A 14656-nucleotide genomic window follows, 5' to 3' on the forward strand; every position below is an offset into this window, starting at 1 on the left:
GGTATGTGTCGGTTCATAATATTCTCCCTACTTTTATGTCTGTATAGAATTTTTTAATAGTTAAAAAAAGGCTTTTTAATGCTTGCTGTAACAGAAACTCATAGCATCCTAATCCTTCCTTGGACATTCTTTTGGGAAGTTCCTCCCTTCATTGAACTACTGCACCCACCTACAGCTCTGGTCCTCCTAGAGGCCTTTAAGAGCTCAGTGTCTAAAGTCAGACCAACCTGGGTTCAAAAGCTGGAGTCACCACTTGCTGCCATTTGACCCTCAGTATATTAACTTCTCTGAACCTTCACTTTTCATCTGCACAATGAGGACAATAATGTAACCTACATCATAAAGGTGTTGGGAAAGTTTGATGAGATCATACAGGTAACACTTTTAGCCCAGGACTAAGCATGTAAAGTACTCATTGTTATTTTGCTGGCTTAATAAGCCTCCTCCTGGAGGCCAAACAGAACAGGTCACCTACTTCTGCATGTGGTAGACCTGATAGAAGACGACCAACTAAATAAAACTCAGCACCTGGAGCCCATAAAAAGGATGCCCTGAAATTTAAAAATCACAAACATCTGTGATTATGGCAAACAACAAACATTATGCCCAAATTCAAGTTTCCTCTGTGTCTTGGCATCTCCTTCAACTACACTAATCCTTAGTTGTCTGCATTTGATGCTCTGAGACACCAACAGAAATAAAGAGAAAGTTGTGGAAAATCCACTCCACTGAATCCTACAGAGAATCTGAGAGAACTCGCTTTTCCCTCACCCTATTTATGGACAGTGTGTGAGTGGAGAGTTCGCTTACTCCTTACACATTTGTACAAGAAAGGATGCACACAAAATACAAGAGGCCGTGTAGGCCACTTCGTTCCCACTTCAGGGTGACCTGATCCTTCAGAGGAGAGTCCTCTGCAGCACTTTACTATCCCACAGTGATTGCTAGGAGCACAAAATCATCCCCAGGGCCCAGCATACCTTGGCCTGTTTTCCAAAACATGACTCCATGCATTTGTCCTGACACTCCAATGCCACAGACGTCCTGGAGCAGCTGCCGAGGAAGGGCAGCAAGGCACTCATTTAGGGCTTGGATGATTCTGCTCACATCCTGCTCCCGCCCCTGGAAACAGAACAGGACATGGTGGGCAGGGGCACACAGACAGGAGGGAGGAGGACAGAGGCCTCCAGGAGTTTCCTGGGTAGTAGCTGCCGAGCTAACTGCACTGGGGTCCCTTCCAGGACCCACTGACTGGCCTCAGGGGTGCCATGTGGGACTGAGGGTTCTCCACCACCTCCAGCAGGGCCTGGAGCAGGAATGTGGTGATCAAGACTCCACTCCCTCCCCGCACAGGTGAGGCGCTGCTGCAGATTAGGTTCAGAAATGGCCAAGGCTCTGCTCTCCACTGTGGGTGAGTCTGAGCTGGGGAAAGCACTGCTTCTGCCATAGAGGAATGGACAATCTAGCAGGGAGGACAGCAAAACACAGGAAAGACCGTAACGGAAGAAGAAGTTAAGGGTCTATCACAAGGCACACGGAGGGTTGGGGTAAGGGAAGGATGGAACACAGCAGGGAGAAACCTGGCAGGAAAGTTGTAGCCAAGCAAGGCCTCATGGACTAAAGCACTTTGGGACAAGCTCTAGCTTCTACTTGGACTTTAGTTCATCCATGTGGCAAACATTTCCTGAGTGCCTAAAGGGCCAGGCCTTAGACTCGGAAACAAAACACCCACTAGGCAAGGCAGGCAAGGAGGTAATGTCGAGAATACCTGGGCAGAGTGTCAGGGAGATGGTCCATGCAAGGGGCTGGCAGGAGATGAGGCTATAAAAGAGGACAGGCTGAGCCCAGTGGGGGACCTCGAGCCCCAGGGTGAGGGGCTCCTCCTAAAGCCAATGGGGAGCACCTCGGACTCTCTGAATGGGACAGTACCATCATCGTAAGGTTAATTAGGCAATGGTATAAGCTACCCAGAGAGAGACTGATAGTATAAAGAGATTTTGGGGGGCTGGAAATGAGATTCAAGAAAGTCAGGACCATTGTTTCCTGATTTGCCTTTTCTTCTGATTTGCTGCCTCCTTAAGAATTTCTCTAGGCAGAATAACCTTGAAAAACAAAGTCATGAGAAATAAGGAGAATCAAACAGCATACTATTATCTATAAGTCCCAAGAGAAAAAATATGAATAGAATGCAGGATTTGAAAAAGGTTAAAGGTCTCTGGAATCAGAAGCGAAAACACATTTAGGTATGTTAGAGATAATGAAATGCCAAAACCAATTAAGCAGTGAATCCAAACGGGTGGGAGGTCCAGACTAATGTAACATTAAAAGTAGGTGACTCACACCAAAAAACATTTAGGTTCCATGACCATCTCTTCTTTCAAATTATGAAGTCCCTGTTAAAGACTAGAAATCGGACTCCAAGATCCCATCCCATCCCAGGAGATGCCTCTAATCAGTAAGAAGTCTCAAAAAACTAAGGAGGCCACCACAAAATATACACTTGGAAAAGCAACCCAGATGACATAATTGTTTTCTCGATGATTAAGTAGATTTCAAGTAGATTCCACACCCAGTGTGGAATGACCTTGAGATCAAGACCTGAGCTGAGATCAAAAGTCGAACACTTAGCCAACTGAGCCCCATGATTAAGTAGATATCAAAGAATTCAAAATCAAGAATTAAATATGCATGTTTAAAAGAGTCATACCTATCTGATTAACATTTGTGCTTAAAGAAACTTCTGAGTATTTGGTATTTTAGGTAAATTTATATGTTTAAGAGAATTTGGCCTAGGTACCTCTGTAATTGAGTAACTGATCTAGATTTGTGATTATAAATTCAAATCTCACTACTGTACATTTATAAAAGGATTTTATTTTTTTATAAAGATTTTTACTTATTTATTAAGAGTGAGAATGGTAGAGAGAGAGCATGAGAGGGGAGAAGGTCAGAGGGAGAAGCAGACTCCCTGAGCCGGAGAAGGGACTCGATTCTGGGACTCCAGGATCATGACCTGAGCCAAAGGCAGTCGCCTGACCAACTGAGCCACCCGGGCACCCTATAAAAGGATTTTAAACATATAAAACATTTAAAGTTTACAAAGCTATCCATTTAACTTATTAGATTTACAAGAATTATTTAAGTGTTCTGAAAAGCTTTGGGTCAGGCAACTATAATACGTGTGTGTGTGTGTGTGTGTGTGTGTGTGTGTGTGTGTGTGTATAACTAATGTATAACTAAGGTACTTAACTGAAATGGCATTATTATTCAAAGGTCCTCAAAATTGATAGTTACATGTTAGACTTATAAATGAAAACAGCTTTGGGCGCCTGGGTGGCTCAGTTGTTAAGCGTCTGCCTTCAGCTCAGGTCATGATCCCAGGGTCCTGGGATCGAGCCCCGCATCGGGCTCCCTGCTCCGCGGGAAGCCTGCTTCTCCCTCTCCCACTCTCCCTGCTTGTGTTCCCTCTCTCGCTGTGTCTCTCTCTTTCAAATAAATAAATAAAATCTTTAAAAAAAAGAAAACAGCTTTATAGGCTAAATTTAAAAGCTTAAGAACTAGGGTTCTGAATTTAATAAATTGAATACTTATTTTTATTTCAACCAAAGTAAAATGTTTCTGGCACACAAATTGTCTCAAGGCACAAAATAAACTTATACTTAACAACTAGAAGGACCCACGGAAAACTCAAGCCCCAGGCTACCCTGCCCAAGGCAGAACACTGTCTTCGCCTCCTTGGGACAAACCCCTCACTTGCCCTCACTTGCCCTGTCAGTCTGCCAGCCTTGGGCAGGGGAACTTTAGGTTCCAAACAAGCATGAATAAAGGAGCAGAAAAAAAGGAAGGTGAGGATGGGTAGGATGGGGGAAGGAGTGCAAAGACAGCACAAATCATCTTCCTGAGGGTGCAGCCCCAGATTCTAATAGGACTCTTTATATATGGGAGAGACTATGGCAGAACTGACTGGGCAGTGAGAGACCAGCAGAGAGGAGGTGCATAGCTGTGCACCTGAATTGAGATGTGTTGGGAGTATAAAATACATACCAGACTTCAGATTTAATATGAAAAAATACACAATATCTTATTAATAATTTTATATTAATTAATATATATTGAAATGATAGCGAAGGGAGGAAGATGGCGGAGGAGTAGGAGACGTGGCTTTCGTCTGGTCTCAGGAATTCAGCTGGATAAGGATCAAACCATTCTGAACACCTACGAACTCAACAGGAGCTCGAAGAAAAGAATAGCAACAACTCTCTGAACAGAAAAGCGACCACTTTCTGAAAGGTAGGACGTGCGGAGAAGTGAATCCGAGGCGATATTCGGGAGGATAGATGGCGGGGGAGGGGGCCTCCGTCAGCCGCTTCTGGCAAATGCTAGAGCCGCATAGCACAAAATCGGGGGGGGGGGGGGAAGCCGGCTGCAGAGACGGAGCCGAGGCGCGGGCTCTCAGCTCGGGGTGGCCATAAACTGTGATCGGTGACAGTCAGGCCACTGCTCCTCCAGCAGGGACCCAACAAGTGGCAGATCTGGGAAGACTCCCCTCCCTCCCACGGGAGGAGCGGCGCGGGAGCGCACCGCAGGGAGCTGCTGGGTTTGGAGACTCCACACGGGGTCGGGTGCTAGAGATAGAAACGCTCGGTCACAGGCCGGGTGAGCACGCAGTGCAGCCGGAGACCGGGGACACGGGAGTGACTGCTTTTCTCTGGGGGCGCACTGAGGAGCGGGGCCCCGAGTTCTCGGCTCCTCCAAGGCAGAGACTGGGAGGCCGCCATTTTCACTCTCGTCCTCCAAAGCTGTACCGAGTGCTTGCAGGGAACAAAAGCTCCCAAGAGCAAACCTGAGCAGATTGCTTAGCCCGGACTGACAAGGGTGGGGCAGTTCCGCCTCCGGCAAAGACATTTGGGAACCACGGCAATAGGCCCCTCCCCCAGAAGATCAGCACAAACAACCAGCCAAGACCAAGTTTACTGATCAAGGAGAACGGGAGAACTCCAGCGCTAGGTGAATACTACACATAGAATTCATGGCTTTTTTACCATGATTCATTAGTCTTTCAAAGTTAATTTTTTTAACTGTTTTTTTCTTTTCTTGAATTTTTCTTTTTGCCTTTTCCAACCAACATCTTATCAACCCCTTTTTTTAAAAAACATTTTTATTTTTGATTTGTAGAGTCATATTCTATCCCTTCATAGCAGTTACCTTTATTTTTGGCATATATATATATATATGTAAGTTGCTCTCTCTTTAAAATTTTGAAATAGTTTCTTCTAACATATCAAAATATATCCTAAATCTCTAGTGTATGCCTTTTTTCCATTCTCATGCCTGATCACATTCTCTTCCCTTTTCTTTCTTTCTTTTTTTATCCTCTTTATTTTTTTCAAGCACCTTCTGATCAATTCCTTTTTTAAAATTTTTTATAATTTTCATTTTTACAGTCATATTCCATCCCTTCATCGTATCAACCCTTATTTTATACATATATAAGTCTTTCTTTAAAATTTTAGGAGTCACTTTCTTCTAACAGACCAAAATACACCCAAAATCTAGTGTGTGGCACTATTCTATGAACCAGCCTGATCATATTTGATCATATTCTGTTTTTTTTTTGTTTTGTTCTGTTTTTGTTTGTTTTTATCTTTATCTTTTTTTTTCTCTCTCTCTCTCTTTTTTCTTTCTTTCCCTTTCTTTTCCCCCAGTTTCAGGTCTCTTCTGCTTTGTTTAGAGTATATTTTCTGGGGACGTTGTTAACCTGTTACCATTTTGTTCTCTCATTCATCTATTCTCCTCTGGACAAAATGACAAGACGAAAAAAATCACCTCAACAAAAAGAAAAAGAGGTGGTACCGTCTGCCAGGGAACTACTCAATATGGACATTAGTATGATATCAGACCTAGAGTTCAGAATCATGATTTTAAAGATACTAGCTGGGCTTGAAAAAAGCATGGAAGTTATTAGAGAAACCCTTTCTGGAGAAATAAAAGAACTAAAATCTAACCAAGTTGAAATCAAAAAGGCTATTAATGAGGTGCAATAAAAAATGGGGGCACTAACTGCTAGGATAAATGAGGCAGAAGAGAGAATCAGCGATATAGAAGACCAAATGATGGAAAATAAAGAAGCTGAGAAAAAGAGATAAACCACTACTGGATCACGAGGGCAGAATTCGAGAGATAAGCGATACGATAAGATGAAACATTAGAATAATTAGGATCCCAGAAGAAGAAGAAAGAGAGAGAGGGGCAGAAGGTATATTGCAGCAAATTATAGCAGAGAACTTCCCTAATGTGGGGAAGGAAACAGGCATCAAAATCCAGGAGGCACAGAGAACCCCTCTCAAAATCAATAAAAATAGGTCAACACCCCGACATCTAATAGTAAAACTTACGAGTCTCAGTGACAAAGAGAAAAATCTTAAAAGCAGCTCGGTAGAAGAGATATGTAACCTATAATGGTAGAAACATTAGATTGGCGACAGACCTATCCACAGAGACCTGGCAGGCCAGAAAGGACTGGCATGGTATCTTCAGAGCACTAAACGAGAAAAATATGCAGCCAAGAATACTATATCCAGCTGGGTGTCACTGAAAATAGAAGGAGAGATAAAAAGCATCCAGGACAAACAAAAACTAAAGGAATTTGCAAACACGAAACCAGCCCTACAAGAAATATTAAAAGGGGTCCTCAAAGCAAAGAGAGAACCTAAAAGCAGCATAGACCAGAAAGGAACACAGACAATATACAGTAACAGTCACCTTAGAGGCAATACAATGGCACTAAATTCATATCTTTCAACTGGAGCACCTGGGTGGCTCAGTCGTTAAGCATCTGCCTTCGGCTCAGGTCATGATCCCAGGGTCCTGGGATTGGAGCCCCACATCGGGCTCCCTGCCCTGCGGGAAGCCTGCTTCTCCCTCTCCCACTCCCCCTGCTTGTGTTCCCTCTCTCACTGTGTCTGTCTCTGTCAAATAAATAAATAAAGTCTTTAAAAAAAATTCATATCTTTCAATAGTTACCCTGAATGTAAATGGGCTAAATGCCCCAATCAAAAGACACAGGCTATCATTGGATTAAAAAACAAGACCCATCGATATCCTTCTTCAAGAGACTCATTTTAGACCCAAAGACACCCCCACATTGAAAGTGAGGGGGTGGAAAACCATTTACCATGCTAATGGACACCAAAAGAAAGCTGGGGTGGCAATCCTTATATCAGACAAACTAGATTTTAAAACAAAGACTGTAATAAGAGATGAGGAAGGGCACTATATCCTACTTAAAGGGTCTATCCAACAAGAAGATCTAATATTGTAAATATCGAGGCCCCTAATATGGGAGCAGCCAATTATATAAGGCAATTAATAACAAAAGCAAAGAAACACATTGACAACAATACAATAATAGTGGGGGACTTTAACACCCCCTGACTGAAATGGACAGATCATCTAAGCAAAAGATCAACAAGGAAATAAAGACTTTAAATGACACACTGGACCAAATGGACTTCACAGACATATTCAGAACATTCCATCCCAAAGCAATGCAATACACATTCACCTCTAGTGCCCATGAAACATTCTCCAAAATAGATCACATCCTAGGTCACAAATCAGGTCTCAACTGGAACCAAGAGATTGGGATTACTGCCTGCATATTTTCAAACCACAATGCTTTGAAACTAGAACTCATTCACAACAGGAAAGTCGGAAAGAATTCAAATACATGGAGGCTAAAGAGCATCCTACTAAAGAATGAATGGGTCAACCAGGAAATTAAAGAATTAAAAAAGTTCATAGAAACAAATGAAAATGAAAACACAACTGTCCAAAATCTTTGGGATGCAGCAAAGGCAGTCCTGAGAGGAAAGTATATAGCAATACAAGCCCTTCTCAAGAAACAAGAAAGGTCTTAAATACACAACCTAACCCTACACCTAAAGGAGCTAGAGAAAAAACAGCAAATAAAGCCTAAACCCAGCAGAGGAGAAATAATAAAGATCACAGCAGAAATCAATAAAATAGAAACCAAAAGAACAGCAGAACAGATCGACGAAACTAGGAGCTACTTTTTTGAAAGAATTAACAAGATTGATAAACCCCTGGCCAGACTTATCAAAAAGAAGAGAGAAATGACCCAAATCAACAAAATCATGAATGAAAGAGGAGAGATCATAACCAACACCAAAGAAATACAAACAATTATAAGAACATATTATGAGCAACTCTCTGCCAGCAAATTAGATAACCTGGAAGAAATGGGTGCATTCCTAGAGATGTATCAACTACCAAAATTGAACCAAGAAGAAATAGAAAACCTGAACAGACCTATAACCACTAAGGAAATTGAAGCCATCATCAGAAATCTCCCAACAAACAAAAGCCCAGGGCCAGCTGGCTTCCCAGGGGAATTCTATCAGACATTTAAAGAAGAATTAATACCTATTCTCCTGAAACTGTTCCAAAAAATAGAAATGGAAGGAAAACTTCCAAACTCGTTTTCTGAGGCCACCATTACCTTGATCCCCAAACCAAAGACCCCAACAAAAAGGAGAATTACAGACTAATATCCTTGATGAACATGGATGCAAAATTCTCACCAAAATACTAGCCAATAGGATCCAACAGTACATGAAAAGGATTATTCACCACAACCAAGTGGGATTTATCCCTGGGCTGCAAGGTTGGTTCAACATCTGCAAATCAATCAATGTGATACAATACATTAACAAAAGAAAGAACAAGAATCATAGGATCCTCTCAATAGATGCAGAGCAAGCATTTGAAAAAGTACAGCATCCTTTCTTGATCAAAACTCTTCAGAGTATAGGGATAGAGGGTACATACCTCAATATCATAAAAGCCATCTATGAAAAACCTACAGAGAATATCATTCTCAATGGGAAAAAACTGAGAGCTTTCCCCCTAGGGTCAGGAACGCGGCAGGGATGTCCACTCTCACCACTGTTATTCAACATAGTATTAGAAGTCCTGGCCACAGCAATCAGACAACAAAAAGAAATCAAAGGCATCCAAATCAGCAAGGAGGAAGTCAAACTCTCACTCTTTGCAGATGATATGATACTTTATGTGGAAAACCCAAGACTCCACCCCAAAACTGCTAGAACTCATACAGGAATTCAGTAAAGTGGCAGGATATAAAATCAATGCACAGAAATCAGTGGCATACCTATACACCAACAACAAGCCAGAAGAGAGACAAATCAAGGAGTCGATCCCATTTACAATTGCACCCAAAACCATAAGATACCTAGGAATAAATCTAACCAAAGAGGCAAAGGATCTGTACTCAGAAAACTATAAAATACTCATGAAAGAAATTGAGGAAGACAAAGAAATGGAAAAACGTTCCATGTTCATGGATTGGAAGAACAAACACTGTGAAGATGTCAATGTTACCTAGAGCAATCTACACATTCAATGCAATCCCCATCAAAATACCATCCACTTTTTTCAAAGAAATGGAACAAATAATCCTAAAATTTGTGTGGAACCAAAGAGACCCGTAATAGCCAGAGGAATGTTGAAAAAGAAAAGCAAAGCTGGCGGCATCACAATTCCGGACTTCCAGCTCTATTACAAAGCTGTCATCATCAAGACAGTATGGTACTGGCACAAAAACAGACACATAGATCAATGGAACAGAAGAGAGAGCCCAGAAATGGACCCCCAACTCTATGGTCAACTCATCTTTGACAAAGCAGGAAAGAATGTCCAATGGAAAAAAGACAGTCTCTTCAACAAATGGTGTTGGGAAAATTGGACAGCCACATGCAGAAGAATGAAACTGGACCGTTTCCTTACACCACACACAAAAATAGATTCCAAATGGTTGAAAGACCTAAATGTGAGACAGGAGTCCACCAAAATCCTAAAGGAGAACACAGGCAGCAACCTCTTCGACCTAAGCCGCAGCAACTTCTTCCTAGAAACATCGCCAAAGGCAAGGGAAGCAAGGGCAAAAATGATTTCATCAAGTTAAAAAGCTTTTGCACAGCCAAAGAAACAGTCCAAAAAACCCAACGACAACCAACAGAATGGGAGAAGATATCTGCAAATGACATATCCGATAAAGGGCTAGTATCCAAAATCTATAAAGAATTTACCAAACTCAACACCCAAAGAACAAATAATCCAATCAAGAAATGGGCAGAAGACACGAACAGACATTTTTCGAAAGAAGACATCCAAATGGCCAACAGGCCCATGAAAAAGTGCTCAACATCGCTCTGCATCAGGGAAATCCAAATCAAAACCTCCATGAGATACCACCTCAGACCAGTCAGAATGGCTACAATTAACAAGTCAGGAAACGACAGATCTTGGCAGGGATGGGGAGAAAGGGGAACCCTCCTACACTGTTGGTGGGAATGCAAGCTGGTGCAACCACTCTGGAAAACAGTATGGAGGTTCCTCATAAAGTTGAAAATAGAGCTACCATACAATCCAGCAATTGCACTACCGGGTATTTACCACAAAGATACAAATGTAGGGATCTGAAGGGGTATGTGCACCCCAATGTTTACAGCAGCAATGTCCACAGTAGCCAAACTGTGGAAAGAGCCAAGATGTCCATCCACAGATGAATGGATAAAGAAGATGTGATATAGGGCGCCTGGGTGGCTCAGTCGGTTAAGCGACTGCCTTCAGCTCAGGTCATGATCCTGGAGTCCCGGGATCGAGTCCTGCATCGGGCTCCCTGCTTGTCGGGGAGTCTGCTTCTCCCTCTGACCCTCCCCCCTCTCATGTGCTCTCTCTCTCTCTCTCATTCTCAGTCTCTCAAAATAAATAAATAAATCTTTTTTTAAAAAAAGATGCAATATATATATATACAATGGAATATTTTGCAGCCATCAAAAGGAATGAGCTCTTGCCATTTGCAACAACATGGTTGGAACTGGAGGGTGTTATGCTGAGTGAAATAAGTCCATCAGAGAAAGATATGTATCATATGACCTCAGTGATATGAGGAATTCTTAATCTCAGGGAACAAACTGAGGGTTGCTGGAGTGGTGGGGGGTGGGAGGGATGGGGTGGCTGGGTGATAGACATCGGGGAGGGTATGTGCTATGGTGAGCGCTGTGAATTGTGCAAGATTGTTGAATCACAGATCTGTACATCTGAAACAAATAATGCAATATATGGTAAGAAACCAAAAAAAAGAAGATAGCAGGAGGGGAAGAATGAAGGGGGGTAAATCGGAGGGGGAGACAAACCATGAGAGACGACGGACTCTGAAAAACAAACTGAGGGTTCTAGAGGGGAGGGGGGTGGGGGGATGGGTCAGCCTGGTGATGGGTATTAAAGAGGGCACGTTCTGCGTGGAGCACTGGGTGTTATGCACAAACAATGAATCATGGAACAGTACATCAGAAACTAATGATGTAATATGCATGGTGATTAACATAACAATAAAAAATTTTAATAAAAAATAGAAATGATAGTACATTGGATACATTGGACTAAATTAAATATGCAATTAAAATTAATTTCAAGTGTTACTTTTAATACTAGAAAACTGAAAATTACAGGTGTGAGTCACATTTGTGGCTAGAATTCCTTTTGGATGCTGCTAAAGAATTCCCACACAGCCTCAGACAGTGTGTCAATCCAAGACAGAGGAGCCACTGTTTCAAATGGGCCCAGGGTGGGTGAGTTGCATAGGTGGGGATGGTGGAGGAGGGAAATGGGCCAGGTGGAAGTGAAGACAAGGGGGCAGTCAGTGTTCAGCAATTAGTTCGAGTTTTAGTGGTGAATGTGATCAGGGAGTAGCTCTCAGACAATGGGTATACCCACACTGTAATAGGAAAAGTGCTGCCCCCATTCCTTGGTTCAGAATATCCATCCCTCTACAACCAAATGAAATCCTAAAACTTTAGATTTGAGAAAGAACTTAGAAATTCATTCAACCTTCCTCCCCCACACCCCTCTTTTTTTTTTTTAAGATTTATTTATTTATTTGAGAATACGAGAATGAGAGAGAGAGAGAGCACACGAGAGGGCGGAGGGTCAGAGGGAGAAGCAGGTTCCTCGCCGAGCAGGGAGCCCGATGCGGGACTCGATCCCGGGACTTCAGGATCATGACCTGAGCCGAAGGCAGTCCCTTAACCAACTGAGCCACCCAGGCGCCCCCCCCACACCCCTCTTTACAGATGAGGAAACTGAGGCCTAGAAAGAAGAAATTAGTAACTCAGAAAGGGTCACAGAGATTCCCTCAAAAATCCTGGTATTTTAAAGTTGCAAATACCTAAAAGCCTGACTTTCCATACAGCCGCCAAGCTTGACCTTGGTGTATACACTACTTCTTAAGAGTAAAAAGTATGGAAGGAAAAGGAAAGGACAGAGTCATCAGGCATTTCTGTAGCTCAGTGGTCCTCACCCCAGGGGTGATGTTTGTCCCCTAGGGTACATTTGGCAATATGGAGACATTTTGGGGTGTCACAACTGGGTAGAAGGGTCTATTGGCATGTAGTACATAAAGGCCAGCGGAATATCCTACAATGCACAAGACATCTCCCCATAACAAAGAATCATCTAACCCAAGGTATGAACAGTGCCAAGGTTGAGAAATCTTGCTATAAATTACAGCAATACCGTTTGTCCCAGAGCACAAAACACACGTGGAGGATGCAAGGGGGGGCGGCTATTCCTGGCCTCTCCTAAACCCCTCATTAGGCAGGTGTGGCACATGGTGTGCCTGTAAACACAGAACAGCCTGCTGAAGGCTGTGCGAAGCAGGGAAAGTAGTTTTCAAGAAGTGACCCTGTTTTGGGGCCCCTGGGTGGCTCAGTTGGTTAAGCTGGATATCCAACTCTTGATCTCAAGCCCAGGTCTTGATCTCAGGGTTGTGAATTCAAGCCCCGCACTGGGCTCCACGCTGAGCAGGAAGCCCACTTAAAAAAAAAAAAAAAAAAAAAAAAGTGGCTTTATTTCAAGAAAAAAGGGCAGTGCCTAAACCTACTCCCTGTAATCCCAGCTCTGCCGCTTACCCCCACAAGGTCAGAGCTGAACATGCCTCCATTTCATAGTCCATGTGGTGAAATAATCATTCTAAAATACCCTGATGCCCTCATCAAACTAAGTTTGAGTCTCTATGAAAATGCAAAGTGCTCCTGAACTCTTTACCCTCTGAAATGTTTCTGAGCAAGACGGACTCTGAACCCTAAAGAACTGAGTCTAGGTAAGTGGCAAAAGATTGTGAAAAACAAGCCCTTGGGAGTGGGGCTTAGAAAACTCAGGGTCAGGGCTGGAAAGCGCCTTAAGGAGGCCACCTATTTCAACTGGGAGAACAAGCAGAAATCCAGAAAAAAAAAAAAGTAATAAGGTACACAGAAAGTTCCTGGATATTAATTTCTATTGTCAATTAACTGAACATAGAGCTACCTTTTTCAGAGAATTAATAGAATCCAGCTCTAAGAACTGATGATCTTCCTGAACCCACATCTCCAAACAGATCCCAATGTGGCGAAATTCTCCATTTCTACCCTGTAGCTTTCACTAGACACTAGTTTTAATGTATAATGATCCGTCCGATCTTCTCCTGTCTCTGTCTGAGCAGTCCTTCCTCCAAGGTGTCTCAGCCTTTGGGTCCTGGTATCTTTGCTGACCAAGTGTTTGAATTCCCCAGTCCACCTGCCCAACGAGAAGAGCCGCCTAGGCCCTGATTCCACAGACCTAGTTCCTGAGGAAAACCCAAATTCTGCGCCGGGGAACAGACTGAATCCTGAACTTGAGGATACCAGCAGGTGTGAGGTTCAGAGGGGTCAAGAACAAGAGGGAGGCCCGAGGTCACACAAGGAGAGCAATTTCCCCAGATCAAAGTACAGAAAGTGGAAGGCGGAGAGCACGGGGATAGAGCGCCATTAAGCAAGGCCCCCAGACGCCAGGGAGCCGGATCGGGGTCAGCAGGTGGGAAAAGCTCCTGGGACGAAGCCTAACGGACCAGAAGGAGCTACAGCAGGCAGGCAGAGGCCAGGCAGGCTGGAGAAACCAGGGACACTTCTTTGGAGAAGATGGGTGTCGAGGAGGCCTCCTCTGAAGAGCACGAGAGCGGCTCCCGAGGCGGCGCCGCTCCAGGACACTGCCTCACCTGGGGCCCTGCAGCCGCGCTCTGGGCCGCCGCCTCGGCCCGCGCAGCCCGGGCACAGCTCGCCAGGACCACAAACCCCGATGGGTCGCCGGGCACGGCCTCCACCAAGGCCGCCTTCACAGACGTAGTGCCCAGGTCGATACCGAGAATGACGGGCCGCGCAGCCATAGCCTCGGAGCGCAGCGCAGCCGACGTCTGGGGGAGTGGCGCCCGCTCCTGCACGCTCCGGCGGGTTCCCAGGAGCCGAGGCGGGGCCTGCCCTTCAGCCACACCCAGCATGGAGGCTTCTGGCCTTCCCATTGGTCGAGGAAGGCGGAGCCCCGCGCGCCGTCCCGGCGGGCCCCGCCTATAGGCGAAGAGGCGGCGGAAGGCAGGACCTAGAGGGCCCAGTTCCACGCGGCGGCCGTTCTAAGACGGCGGAGCGCTCCCGCGGCCTCGCTCACCGTGGTATCGCGGAGTTCGCCGACAGGCACTGGGGGCTCCGGGAGGCTCTGTGTCCCCAAAAGTGGTTTAAGCCTCCCACACACCCGAGCCCCCATCCCT

At 44.4% G+C, this 14656-nt stretch overlaps 1 protein-coding gene across 2 annotated transcripts in view; it reads right to left on the reverse strand.

Moving 5' to 3' along the window:
- Positions 1-14656, reverse strand: part of SHPK (sedoheptulokinase) — a 34342-nt gene that overhangs the window by 18215 nt on the left and 1471 nt on the right. Inside the window, exons 1-2 of one of the 2 annotated variants that reach the window (XM_028095426.2) lie at positions 14114-14336; positions 981-1122 (exon numbers count right to left, since the gene is read on the reverse strand). In XM_028095426.2, coding sequence (XP_027951227.1) covers positions 981-1122; positions 14114-14281 — 310 coding nt within the window. In that variant the 5' untranslated portion in view covers positions 14282-14336. Of the gene's footprint in view, positions 1-980; positions 1123-14113; positions 14337-14656 lie in introns of those variants that run through there. The other variant, XM_028095427.2, reaches the window with a different exon arrangement.

Source organism: Eumetopias jubatus, unplaced genomic scaffold, assembly GCF_037043125.1.
Source record: "Eumetopias jubatus isolate StellerSeaLion01/CBP00866 unplaced genomic scaffold, mEumJub1_p1.0 scaffold_10, whole genome shotgun sequence".
Taxonomy (NCBI): domain Eukaryota; kingdom Metazoa; phylum Chordata; class Mammalia; order Carnivora; family Otariidae; genus Eumetopias; species Eumetopias jubatus.